General features: G+C 41.9%; 1 protein-coding gene across 1 annotated transcript in view; it reads left to right on the top strand.

Moving 5' to 3' along the window:
• Positions 1-13082, top strand: part of DSCAM (DS cell adhesion molecule) — a 725315-nt gene that overhangs the window by 435428 nt on the left and 276805 nt on the right. Inside the window, 1 exon segment of the mRNA XM_021071497.1 lies at positions 6259-6537. Coding sequence (XP_020927156.1) covers positions 6259-6537 — 279 coding nt within the window.

The following is a 13082-nucleotide window of genomic DNA, read 5'->3' as shown; positions in this document are numbered from 1 at the left end:
TGTATGGCAGTGGAGCCTGAGTCTCAACATGCATGTAATGTACTTGATTTTCCCAGTGAATTATGAGCTTAGGACAAAAAGAAAAAAGGTAAGAATTATGAAGAGAGAAAAGTAGAAGAATGCTAAACGGAGCTTCTTCTATGAACCACCTGGGCTCTGGGGCTGGCACGTGCCACACAAAGGCCTCCCTCGACACCACTATACCTGAAGAGATGGAATCAGAGAGTTGAAAAAAACAGGAGCAGGTATTCCCATTGTGGCTCAGTGGTAACGAAGCTGACTAGCATCCATGAGGACGAGGGTTCAATCCCTGGCCCCGCTCAGTGGGTTAAGGAGCCGGCATACTGTGAGCTGTGGTGTAGGTCACAGATGCTGCTTGGATCTGGCATGGCCGTGGCTGTGGTGTAGGCCGGCAGCTGTGGCTCTGATTTGACCCCTCGCCTGGGAACTTCCATATGCTGTGGGTACGGCCCTAAAAAAAGAGCAGGATCAAGATAACACCACTAATTGCCCAAGATTGACCAACACCCCAACCATTTCTTTCAGTTTGTCATACTCTGCTCTGGGGGGAAAGTAAGAACTGCTTTGTCCCCTATGAAAAAAAACTTACAGCCAATTACTGTAGGACAAGACACAGCCTGATTTCATATTCTTGTTAAGAGGTTAGAAAGAATAAGAATCTAAGTTAACACTGGCCAGCATTCAGTGGCTCTGAGCTGCCCCAAAGAAAGGAACCCCCACCATTATGCAGAATGAAATACACAAACCGGGTAAAAGTGACATTCAGCTACTATTTGCGTATTTTATGTAGGAAGGTCATGTGACCGCCTGCTGCCGGTCACATTCAGAATTTCTGCTCCTGTTATGTTACAAGGTTTCCCTGTCAAAAAGATCCAGAGAATTTACCTTCAAAGATGATGTAATGAATCAGATAAAATAAGCAGTATGCCTCAAACGGGTGGTTTGGATTTACCAAAATCATTACAAGGGTTTTGAATCTCTTGGTTTACTTTCCCCCCCAGTGTTGTATCTCATGAATGTAAACAGAATATCCGGACCCCTTACGGTATTTTTAAGGATGTTGTGGATCAGACTTGTGATTCATGGCCGAAGCAAGGGAGATGACATGTATAGTGAGGGAAGGAGTGATGTGCTGACACCTTCGTCCTTTGATTTAATTGACATTTTAAAAAGGGCGCCCAACGTAATGTGCCCAGCAAAACAAGAAGTCACAAACCTGATTTTGACATTATTCCGGGAAAATGACTTTTCCCTCTCACTAAATTTTTCCTTTCTTCATGGAAAATTTGAACTCTCGGATAGTTTTTTATCAATATGTTTTTAAATATTTTATTTTTTTATTAAAGTATGGTTGATTTACAGTGTTGTGCTACTTTCTGCTGTGCAGCATAATGACCCAGTCATACATTCTTTCTCTCATATCATCTTCCATCATGTTCTGTCGCAAGAGAGTGTATGCTGTACAGCAAAAATTGACTGAACATTGTAAATCAACTATACTAAAAAATAAATTTAAAAAACAGAGATGGTATATAGTTCCCTGTGCTGTACAGTAGGATCTCATTGCTTTACACTCTAAATGTAATAGTTTGCATCTACCAACACCAAATATTTTAGATAGTATCTTTTTCCAATTTAATATTTTGCTATACCTTATGAGTCAGAATCTTAGTTGTGCACTATGATATTATATTAACTGCAAACCAAGCTGGCTCTGAAGGGCAGGGCCCCAACACAAACTTTCCCTCTCTTGCTGCGTGTGTTACATTGTATCTACTTTTTATAGTTTCTGTAGTTTATATGTAGCTTAGTTCCTCCCTGTTACCAACCCAAGTTTGGCTGCTCACAGCTCACAAGCCAAATGATCCAAGAGGCAAGTGTCAGTAGAAGGGAAAGGTGCTTTCACCAGAAGAGCTGGTGATCTGGGGAGAAGGTGGACTTGTGTCAGAGACAAGCTCTGAAGATTTTGCTCATTGTGACAGTTTTTAAAGGGAAAAATTGGGGGGGGGGAAGAATCTCAGGGAATCCTTGAGGCAGGAGGTTGGGTTCTGATTCATCTCCATTGAGCATATACTGGCTCACCTTTCTTCGGATGTTATCTTGTCTGCACCGTCTGCCTGCAGGATTGCTAAGGGGGCTGTTGGGTGGAGAGAGCTAGTCATTTTTAAACTGCTTACTGCTTCCGTCTTACTTCTTTTTATTTAGGAGATGAATCAACAGGTTAGACAAGGCATGGCGTGCACTCAGGAGAGCACAAGTCAGGAGCTAGTTCAATTGCTTGGTGATCTCATTCCGATACTTAGGTTCTTTTAAGGTTAGAGGGGGACAGAAATGGGCAGACAGGGAAGGGGGCAAAAGAGCTGCTTTCATCCTCATCAAGTCCTCCTCAATCTGCCTGAATTCTCGAAGTTGCCATGGTGGCTCGCGAAAGGAATCTGACTAGCATCCGTGAGGATGCAGGTTCAATCCCTGGCCTCACTCAGTGGGTTAAGGATCTGGCGTTGCCATGAGCTGTGATGTAGGTCACAGACACAGCTCAGATCTGGTGTTGCTGTGCCTGTGGTGTAGGCCAGCAGTGCAGCTCCGATTGGACCCCTAGCCTGGGAACTGCTATATGCCACAGGTGCAGCCCTAAAAAAAAAAAAAAAAAATCTGAATTCTCAACATCTGGTTTAGACGAAGGAATGAGATAAGAGTGCCAGAAAGTTTGTTTTTCTCTCTCTATTTTTCTTTTTTTTTGTGGCTGCACCTGCAGCATAAGAAAGTTCCTGGGCTAGGGGTTGAATCAGAGCCTCAGGTGCTGGCCTGCGCCACAGCCACAGCAACACTGGATTCTTAATGCACTGAACCAGGCCAGAGATCGAACCTACATCCTCACAGACGCTCTATTGGGTTCTTAACCTGCCAAGCCACAACGGGAACCGCTGAATGTTCAGAGCAAGGGGCTACCCTTTGAGGGACACGAGTGAGGTGGGTGCCTGGGCTTTCTGACCTTTGTCTGCACTTCTTGGCAGGCGTCAGTCTTCATTTCCAGCAGTGCCACTTTTTGTCTCAGTGTTCTGAGATTGCTTCTGTAACTATATTACACTTCTTAAAGTTCTATACATCAGTGAATTTCAGGTATTTTAGAATTACAGAATGCGTGATTTTTTTTAGTTGTTCCCCTATAACTGCTTCTTGTTTCTGTTCTTAAAAAATAATAGGCACCTGCCTTTTCTCTATCCTTAAACTTTCTTCTGCCATAAAGAAGACACAATTGTATGTAATAATTACTGACAGCCTGCACCCCATATTGGAATCTTACTAAATACACAGTTCAAAAGGTGCTATGGCGTTCCTGCTGTGGCATAGTGGTTCATGGTCTGGCTTGTCTCTGTGGAGGGCTGGCTTAATCTCCAGCCGGGCACAGTGGGTTAAGGATCTGGCATGCTGCAGCTGTGATATAGGTCACAGCTCCGGCTTGGACTGGATCCCTGCCCTCGAACTTCCACATGCCACAAGTGTGGTCAAAAAAGGGGGAAAAAAGTGCTGTATCTTTCCCTTCTTTCTTGATCTGGGGAATAGAAAGTGAGGTCTATGTATTTACTTTTTCTCCCTGTTATAATCGATAAGAGCAAATGAGTCCTTTTTCTTGCCCACTCATGTTTCACTTAACTGTTCTGGGTTTTTCCTCATATGAAAGGTTATGAAATAGGATCACTGCTAAGCACCTCATTCAGGGGCCTGTGCAAGTCTCTGCACCCCTGTGTTAACTCGGTCACTGCCCACAGCAGCTCCTTGTTTTATAAATGAGGAAACTGAGGCACAGGGGGCTGCCCGTAACTTTGGTCTGTAGCAGAGCTGGTGTTAAAGCCAGGGAACTGGCTCCAAAGTTCTTGTCTTAGAAAAAAGATTTGCAATTCAGATAGGAGCACCAAGCCGGGGTGCTCCTGCGTTTGTCTGAGTCAACTCAAGATTAGGTTTCTGTAAAAAACCGTAGAAGAGAAATGGAGTTGTTTAAAAACGGCAGTTTATTAAGTGTTAATATTTACATACGGAGTCAACATGTCTGACACTCCGGGCACTATGTATAGAAATACAGGCACTTTTGCTGCAACTGGGAACTTTCTTCACCTAACAATGACGGTGAACAAACACACTGTAATCCAGCTTGATCTATGCAGGGTATAGGCGGTCAATAATTATTAAATGTAAGAGTATCTTCTAATAGCAGAAGAAAGTTACAAGGTAGAGTGAGGTCTCTGTTTTTCAAGAACAGAGGCAAGAATTAGCTACAGAGGAATCAGAGTTGAAAAAGAAAGCAAGTCTGGATTAGTGGATGCAAACTGTTGCGTTTAGAAGGATAAGCAACGAGGTCCTGCTGTACAGCACAGGGAACTCTATCCAGTCTCTTAGGATAGAACATGATGGAAGATGGCATGAAAAAGATAATGTAAATGCATGTATGATGACTGGGCCACAATGCTGTACAGCAGAAATTCACACACACTGTAAATCAACTCTACTGTAATTTAAACAAAGGAATATTAAAGATAATATGTATACATTCTGAATCACTTTGCTATACACCCAAAACTAACATAACATTGGAAAGCAACTATACCTCAATACAAAAGTAGTAAAAAAGAAAAAAGAAAACAAAACCAAAATTCATGTCATCCATGTTTCTAAAACATCACTAACTCACTAGTCTACAGGCACCATCTCAAACCCCTTCCTGAGTGATTTTTCTCTTAGCACCAGATCAACGTCTCAAAGACCCAAAACTCTAACTTTATATCGAGAAGCTAGCACTTTTGACATTGAACATATACCCTCGTCTATTTGTTTGCTTGTCTGGAAAAACCTAACTTGAGACACCTGCTTACAAACTCTGGCTGTGTTTGCAGTTCTGAGCCCTAGCTCTTTGGAAAGTGTGTGGTAGTAGTGACGATAATATTAAATAAGAGAACAGGCGCTGCTAAACTTTGCTGAAATCCCTGCGTGTGACAAGCCAGGGAAGCTCCACTGTGTCGAGATGATATAATGTGTTCATTACTGTCTGTTGAGCACACACAGTGTAGTCAAGCACATGCCAGGTGCTCAATAAGTCCTTCCAGCATGAATGAATGAATGAATGGATGGATGGATGGATGAGTAGTTTCCGTTCAGATATTTCTCAGCTGGATCCCTGACATCTTCCCTGAGTCGATCATTGAAATAAGACCACAACTGATTGAACGAATAACTCTTGCAGACATCCTGCTGAACTTCATTTTGTAGACTCACCTAGCATCATAACTGGTTCATATCAGTTATTACAGGTTTAATAATCTTAGTCATTTGTGAATTACTATCCCAAAAGGCTGATAGGAAGAGTGTATTGATATCTTGCCCAGGATCCCATGGCTAATAAGTAACTGACATAAGATTCAAAGTTGGCTCCTCTGGCTCCATTTTGAACCTCTTTATGATGCAGATATCCTCCAAGGCCATCTAGGAAGTGCCGAGGAGAATGGTCCTGAAGCAAGAAGGACAAACAGCAGTTTATTAGGGAAGTTAAATCAGAAGAGAACTTTCCAGGTTGAGCAGGTCTGTGTCCACGACTGACCGTGCTGAATGTTATAACCTTAGCTGCAGTAGCAACACCTCTCTACAAATCAGAGTGCAGAGGTGCAGAGTAATGATGCAATTATCCTGACATAAATCTTTCAAATTATCATTTGCTACCACTCGAGATTTGGGCATAAAAAAATGGTTAACCACAAAACTGTAATCTCTGCTTCTTCGCTAGGCTTAAAGCATGCCTATTAACAAGATGTGGGATGGATTGAAGGGGGCACGGTAGTTGTGCTAATATTAGCAAAGCTGGAAAGAAATCTCCCCTTGCACACATCATTTTAAAAAGCTTCTGACAGAAAAAACCAAACCCAATCCCTCTTTGACAGTATTTACACTGACAACTGCAGAATCTGAAATGTTTCCTTTAAAAATGGTTATTGAATGTAAAACATTTATCAAAATAAATTAGATTACACGTATTTGCTGAAGTACAACGTAAGCCACACGTTTCATTCAGGACGATGAGAAAATAACGGGAGAGCACGGTTTCAGATCTCCCACTTGGTCGCACACTTAGATGCGAAGGCAGTGATGGTGTTGCTCTTTCAAGGTCACGCGAAAGGGTTGAAGAAGAGAGTGTAGAGCGTGTACAGTTTGTCATCGTTCCTCCATCACTTTTTCTTGTCTTCCTTGCAGTCCCACCTTTTATCCAACCCTTTGAGTTTCCGAGATTCTCCATCGGACAGCGGGTCTTCATCCCGTGTGTTGTGGTCTCAGGGGACTTGCCCATCACCATCACCTGGCAGAAGGACGGCCGGCCGATCCCCGCGAGCCTCGGGGTGACCATCGACAACATCGACTTCACGAGCTCCCTAAGGATTTCCAACCTCTCCCTGATGCACAACGGGAATTACACCTGCATAGCCCGGAATGAGGCCGCAGCGGTGGAGCACCAGAGCCAGCTAATCGTGAGAGGTAGGGAGAGACGTAGGATGCATGGCGTCCGCACATCAAATCCAGCAGCACCCGCCGATGGTGTTTGCTTGAAATACGAAAATAACCAGAATTCATACAATCCACCACCATCCCATCCAAACACGCGCGCGCGCACACACACACACACACACACACACGCATCTGTAGAAACCAACAATGAACTACCCTAAACTCTAAGCCAAGGTTTTGTTTGCCTAAAGTAATGATATTTCAAAAAATTCACAAAGAAATGAATGAAAGGAGATATGAGGACTATAGAATTTAATTCTCGAAATCCGGCTTCCCTATGTTAGCGCAATTTTTTTTTTGTTTTTTTGTTTTGCTTTGTTTTGTTTGTTTTGTTTTGTTTTTTTGCCTTTTCTAGGGCCGCACTTGCGGCATATGGAGGTTCCCAGGCTAGGGGTCGAATTGGAGCTGTAGCCGCCAGCCTACGCCAGAGCCACAGCAACGAGGGATCTGAGCCATGTGTGCAACCTACACCACAGCTCACAGCGACACTGGATCCTTAACCCACTGAGCAAGGCCAGGGATCAACCGCAACCTCATGGTTCCTAGTCGGGTTTGTTAACCACTGAGCCACGACGGGAACTCCAGCTCAATGATTTTTGAGGACCAAAGTCCATGAGCTCTTACTGTGTTGTATTATTTTCCACAGTACCTTTTATATTATCATTTTGATTGATGGTTTTTAAAAATAATATTTGTCAGAGTTCCCATTGCGGCTCATAGGTAATGAACCTAGTTACTTAGCACTATCGGATTAGAATCCATGAGGATGCAGGTTCAATCCCTGACCCTGCTCAGTAAGTTGAGGATCCGGCATTACCATGAGCTGCAGTGTAGGCCACATATGCAACTTGGATCTGGTGTCGCTGTGGCTATGGCATAGGCTGTCAGCTGCAGCTCTGATTGGACCCCTCATTTGGAAACTTCCATAAGCCACAGGTGTGAGCTTAAAAATAATAATAATAATAATACTTGTCAAAGCCATATATCACAGTTTTTCCAAAGTCACAAAATAATAGCTTTTTATAGTTACTTAGTTTTAGAATTGTGGTTTTCTTTGTTCCTCTCTTCTGTTGAGCATTAAACCTGTCATTATTTTGTGAGGGTATTGAAATACTTATTAAAGTAAGCAAAATGTGGTAAAATTTATGGAAAAAATAGCATAAGATAGCTTACCTTGTAAAAAACGTTGGCAGGTCCCTCAATGCACCAAAAGTGTAAGCTACAGTCTTACTTCCAACCTCTATCCAAGTCGCCACATTCCCATTAAGCTTCATACTCGTCGTCTGCAGAATGAGCAGCTAGAGTGCTCCAGAGTCTGTTGAGCGTGGGTGTTACGTGGTTTTATGATTCTCCACAAGCTGTATGGATTCATCAATCAGTACCACATTCATCCACATTGAGAAAGCGGTTATGAAACTGAAGATTTATGTTCTTGTTTATAATTTGCATTTTAAAGTTCTTGAACATTGGGCTCTCATTGTCACTGTCAGGGGGCATGGTTTCTGTGGCCTTCAGGACAATCAATGGACGTAAGCTGACTCCTTCCTGAGCAGCAAATCCCACGTCCTCCCTCAGGGCTTACGCTTGTCCCCATGACACGTCTGCTTCCTTTCTGGCAGAAAAGGAATGCTCATTCTGTCTACTTGTCAACAGAATGAAGCGAAGCATATTTATAATTCATACGAAGGAACCAGCTTTGTATTTCTAAAGAAGAAAAATGTTTCCTGAATAAGAACATATACATTCGGTTAGATACAAATCAAAGGTGCAAATGGCCTTATACTGATAAAATTCAGATCCATGATTTTTCCCATTTTTGGAAGATAAGTCAAAATAAGAACTATCCTGGTACCGCTTCCCAAGTGCTTTCTTATAAGAAAAAGTGATTCCTACTGTCGTTTGTGAAGGACAGAGAAGTGAGTGCATCAGCCTGTTCCCTGTGCAGTCTGCTCTGAAGGATCTAGGTCAGAGAACAGAAATGCTAGATAAAAATGTACATGAATATCCTATGAATCACTTGCCTTTGCAAGAAAGGCAGCCAGGCTTTTCTGACCAAGGCAAAGGTCAGAGGGACTGCAACTAAGCCTTAGCCATTTGGGAAAGTGTAGCTGATCACAATCTGATAAGTGGCACCGTATGTTTACCCTTCAGATATGTTAACTAAGTTTGTGTGACGTTAACATCAAATCCCTGGGTAGGTGATCGCAACCTGAGCAGCAGAATGTGCCTCACAAGCAGGTCAGTGGCTGGAGAGGGCGTCAAGGATGTGATAGTGGGGACGTGGTTCCCCATCTGGACTTCCCCATGTGTTCTGGTCCCGACTGAGCCCGATTAAGCCATAATCTTTGGGAGTCGACCCATCTCCCAGGTATCTGAGGGTGTTCTTCTTCTTTTTTTTTTTTAATTCAAAAATCTCCTGTTAGTGGTTCTTGAATTTTGTCACACATTAGAATCATGTGGGAAGCTTTAAAAATTTCCTGATGTCCAGGTGGAAGTCCAGTGATGTTAAACATCATTGGAGGTGGGACCCTGTGCAGCCAAGTTTAATTCCAAGCACCCTGGGTAATATGAATATACAGCTATTTTATAAGTATTGATTTTTTAAATGCAAATAGAGGCCATTGGTGACTTTAACTAGGCCAGCAGCATGGCCTGATTATGTTCTTATTCATCCCACTAGCAGCTGCGTAAAGAAGCGGCAGGCCCAGAAAGCAAGGATTTAAGTAAGAGGCTATTTCAGAAGTTAAAGCAAGATACAGCAGGGACCTGCTTTACAGCACAGGGACCTCTGTCTAATGTTCTGTGGTCATCTACGTGGGGAGAGAATCTGAGAAGAATGGACGTGTGGACATGGCTCTCTCAACCACTCTGTCCTTCAGCGGAAACTGCCACAGCCTTGCACACCAGCAGCACTTCCATACAACTTTAAAAAATAAAAAAAAAGAAGTGAGGGCAAGCGAAAAAGTGCCTTGCGTGCCTTTTGGTCATGGCCAGAGTAATGAGAAGCAGTTGAATTTTCAATATGTTTTGGAGGCAAAGCAAGCAAAACATTGTGAACGTAGCAAGAGAGAGAAAGAGGAATCCTTAATTGAAGCACATATTTTTCCTAATAAGGTAAATGAAAGTGTCTTCAACGGAAGTGGAGAAGGTGCAGAGAGGAGCAGTTGTCACAAGGGAGAGAGACAAGAGGGTCCTGACGCGTGCTCAGCAAGGCAGGGTAGGAAATACGCCAAGAAAGACAGGCAATAGTATATCACATCCCACTGAAAGGAGGAAAAGAGGAAGACCAAGAATTGGCCGTCGGGTTTTCGGAAGATGGGTGTTGTTTGTGACCTTTCAGAATGGCATGGCTTCCGTGACGACCTGACTAGTGGACCTGAAAAATGAGAGGGAGGTAAATGAATGCATGCGAACTCAGGAAAATACAACTACTTTTATATTTTCAGAAATGTTGCTGTGACAGGAAGCAAAAAACTAAAGAGGAAATTAGAGATGGACATGGGACAAGGAGAGCTTACCTACGGATGGGAATGAGCAGTAGAGGGAAGCAAACACGTGGCAGGATAGAGAGAGAACTGCAGGATCCAAGTCCTCGAGTGAGTCAGCTAGGTTCCTTCCAACAGTGGAATAAGCCCAAACTCGTGTAATAGTAACCATGGTAGGGCTCAAGAAGGTAGAACCAACAAAAATGTTGGTAATTTCGGGGAGGCAGATTTTGGGTCAGATAACTTAAAAGATAAGTTTAAAATTAATTGACTGGGATCATCAGAGAATACCATGTGATGGATTTATCCTCTTACCATAAACAATTATAATACTGGATAAACATTTATAAGGTAACTATTTTTAGGCAGTGAAACCGGCAGTACAGGGCTGCGATCCTTGAGCGGAGAGAAGTCTATGACTTAAGCACCAAATCAAACTCCAGATTTCTGCCTGGTACGCTTTCCAAAGCATGATAAAGGGATGCAGAGCTCAGGTAGATAATAGTGATTTTTCTGATCAACACAAACAAAGATAAACATTTAAAACTATTGAGGTGCTGCATATTGCAGGAAAGCATACTAGATATCAAAGACAGACTTCTAAAAACTCTGTTTCGTGGTTTCTTTGAGTCTTTAGCTGAATACTACACTTTGCATGCATAGGATGAGACAGTAGGAAATCCAGCAGAGAAACACTCCTAGGAATATGTGAGCTGAGTAAAGACTCTCGAATTTACACAGCGCTGAGAAATGCTGGTGTTCTGACTAGGCAGAGTAGAGAATTCATGGGGGATCCAGCTCTCTCAGAGGGTCCAAACACCGAGGCCTAACAGAGCTTTGGAATAGGGCCACTCTAGACCACCCTAATTAAAAAGGCTAAAGGTGGCCTTCACAGGATAAAACTTCTGCACCAGTAGGTTAACTGTATGCAAGAATAACAGTCAACACTCTTCAGAGGAAGATGACAAAATCCAGACTCTCAATATCGTGCATCTATACAATACCTTGCACATAATTACTGGATATGTGAAGAAACAGGGAAATGTGGGCCACACATTGAAGGAAAACAAAATAAAGTACATAGACCAATGGACACCAAGATGTTGGAATTAGCAGACAAAGTTTCAAAGCAGCTATCAAAAACATTTTCAAAAATTCAAACGAGGAGTTCCCGTCGTGGCGCAGTGGTTAACGAATCCGACTAGGAACCATGAGGTTGCGGGTTCGGTCCCTGCCCTTGCTCAGTGGGTTAACGATCCGGCGTTGCCGTGAGCTGTGGTGTAGGTTGCAGACGCGGCTCGGATCCCGCGTTGCTGTGGCTCTGGCGTAGGCCGGTGGCTACAGCTCCAATTCGACCCCTAGCCTGAGAACCTCCATATGCCGCGGGAGCGGCCCAAAGAAATAGCAAAAAAGGCAAAAAAAAAATTCAAACGAAAAGATGTGTGTAATAAGTGAATACATAGGGAATGCAGGGAGAGAAGTGTAGAACATTTAAAAATAAAATAACCAACAGCAAAAAAAAAAAGAGAAAATAAGCAATTTCTAGATCCGAAAAATACACTCTCAGAAATGAGAAATTAACTGGATATATTTAGTGAGATATTGGACACTGAGGAACAAAAACAACTTAAAAAGTGGGCAAGAAAAAAATACTCAGAATTTTTTTACAGACAGATAAAGACTGAAAATAGTAAACAATGACTCAGTGAAGTGGGAGCAACATCAAGGAGTCATATATATGTATGCATACATGTAGTTAGAGTCTCAGAAAAAAAGGACAGGAAAAACTTATATCTGAACAGTGGCGATTTGAAAACGTCCAAATGTGATGAAAAATATGATTAAAGAAACCCAAGAAAAATAAGCACAAAGAAAAACCATGTCATGGGGCATCATAATCAAATTGTTAAAAACCAATGATAAAATATTAAACCAGAGAAGCTGGATTCATTATATACACAGGAACCAAGAAAACTTCAGACTACATATCAGAAACAATTCAAACCAGAATAGAATGGAATGGCATCTTTAAAATTCTGAAAGGAGATAGAGGAGGACAATCTCCTTAATCTAGGATTCTATCACCAGAAAAAAAATATATCCTTCAAAAATAAAGGAGAAACAAAGCATTTTCAGGCAAAGGTTGAGAAAATTAATCACAAATAAGACTTCACTACAATAAAGATGAAAGCACGTTCTTAAAGCTATAAAAGAAGGCAATTCCAGATGGAAGCTGATCTGCAAGAAGAATGAAGATCTCTAAATATCATAAATTTATGGCTAAAGGTAAAAGACATCTTATTTCCTTTAGAAGTATTTTGATGTTTAAGAATTTATTGTGAGATTTATAACATAAAAAATAAAATATGGAGTTCCCATTGTGGCTCAGTGGTTAACGAATCCAACTAGGAACCAAGAAGTTGCGGGTTTGATCCCTGGCCTTGCTCAGTGGGTTAAGGATCCAGCATTGCCATGATCTGTGGTGTAGGTCACAGACGCAGCTCGGATCCCACCTTGCTGTGGCTCTGACAGCTACAGCTCCGATTGGATCCCTATCCTGGGAACCTCCATATGCCATGGGTGTGGCCCTAGAAAAGACAAAAAAAAAAAAAAGATAAAATAAAATAAAATATACAATGATAACAGCAGAAAGGACAGGAAAAAGGAAAATGGAATTGTACTATTCTAAAATTCTTCCAGCATCATACATAAAGTAGCATAATATTATTTGAACATAGATGGTGCTATTTAAATATGTACAATGTAATCTTGGGCAGTTACCAAAAATGAAAAAAAAAAGTGGGCATAGCTATTATACAGAACAGATAAAGGAGAATGTTAAAATATGTTCAATTAAACATAAAAAATAGGAAAACAAGAGATGGGAAAAAATAGAAAACAAATAGGTAAATGAAAGTATAAACACAACCATATCAATACTTGCATTTGTATAAGTGGACCAAATATACCCATCAAAAAGCAAAGAATGGAGTTCCCGTCGTGGCGCAGTGGTTAACGAATCTGACTAGG

Source organism: Sus scrofa, chromosome 13 (genome assembly GCF_000003025.6).
Source record: "Sus scrofa isolate TJ Tabasco breed Duroc chromosome 13, Sscrofa11.1, whole genome shotgun sequence".
Taxonomy (NCBI): domain Eukaryota; kingdom Metazoa; phylum Chordata; class Mammalia; order Artiodactyla; family Suidae; genus Sus; species Sus scrofa.
Note: the sequence above shows the minus strand (reverse complement) of the source record. Positions and strands in the feature narration are given on the sequence as shown.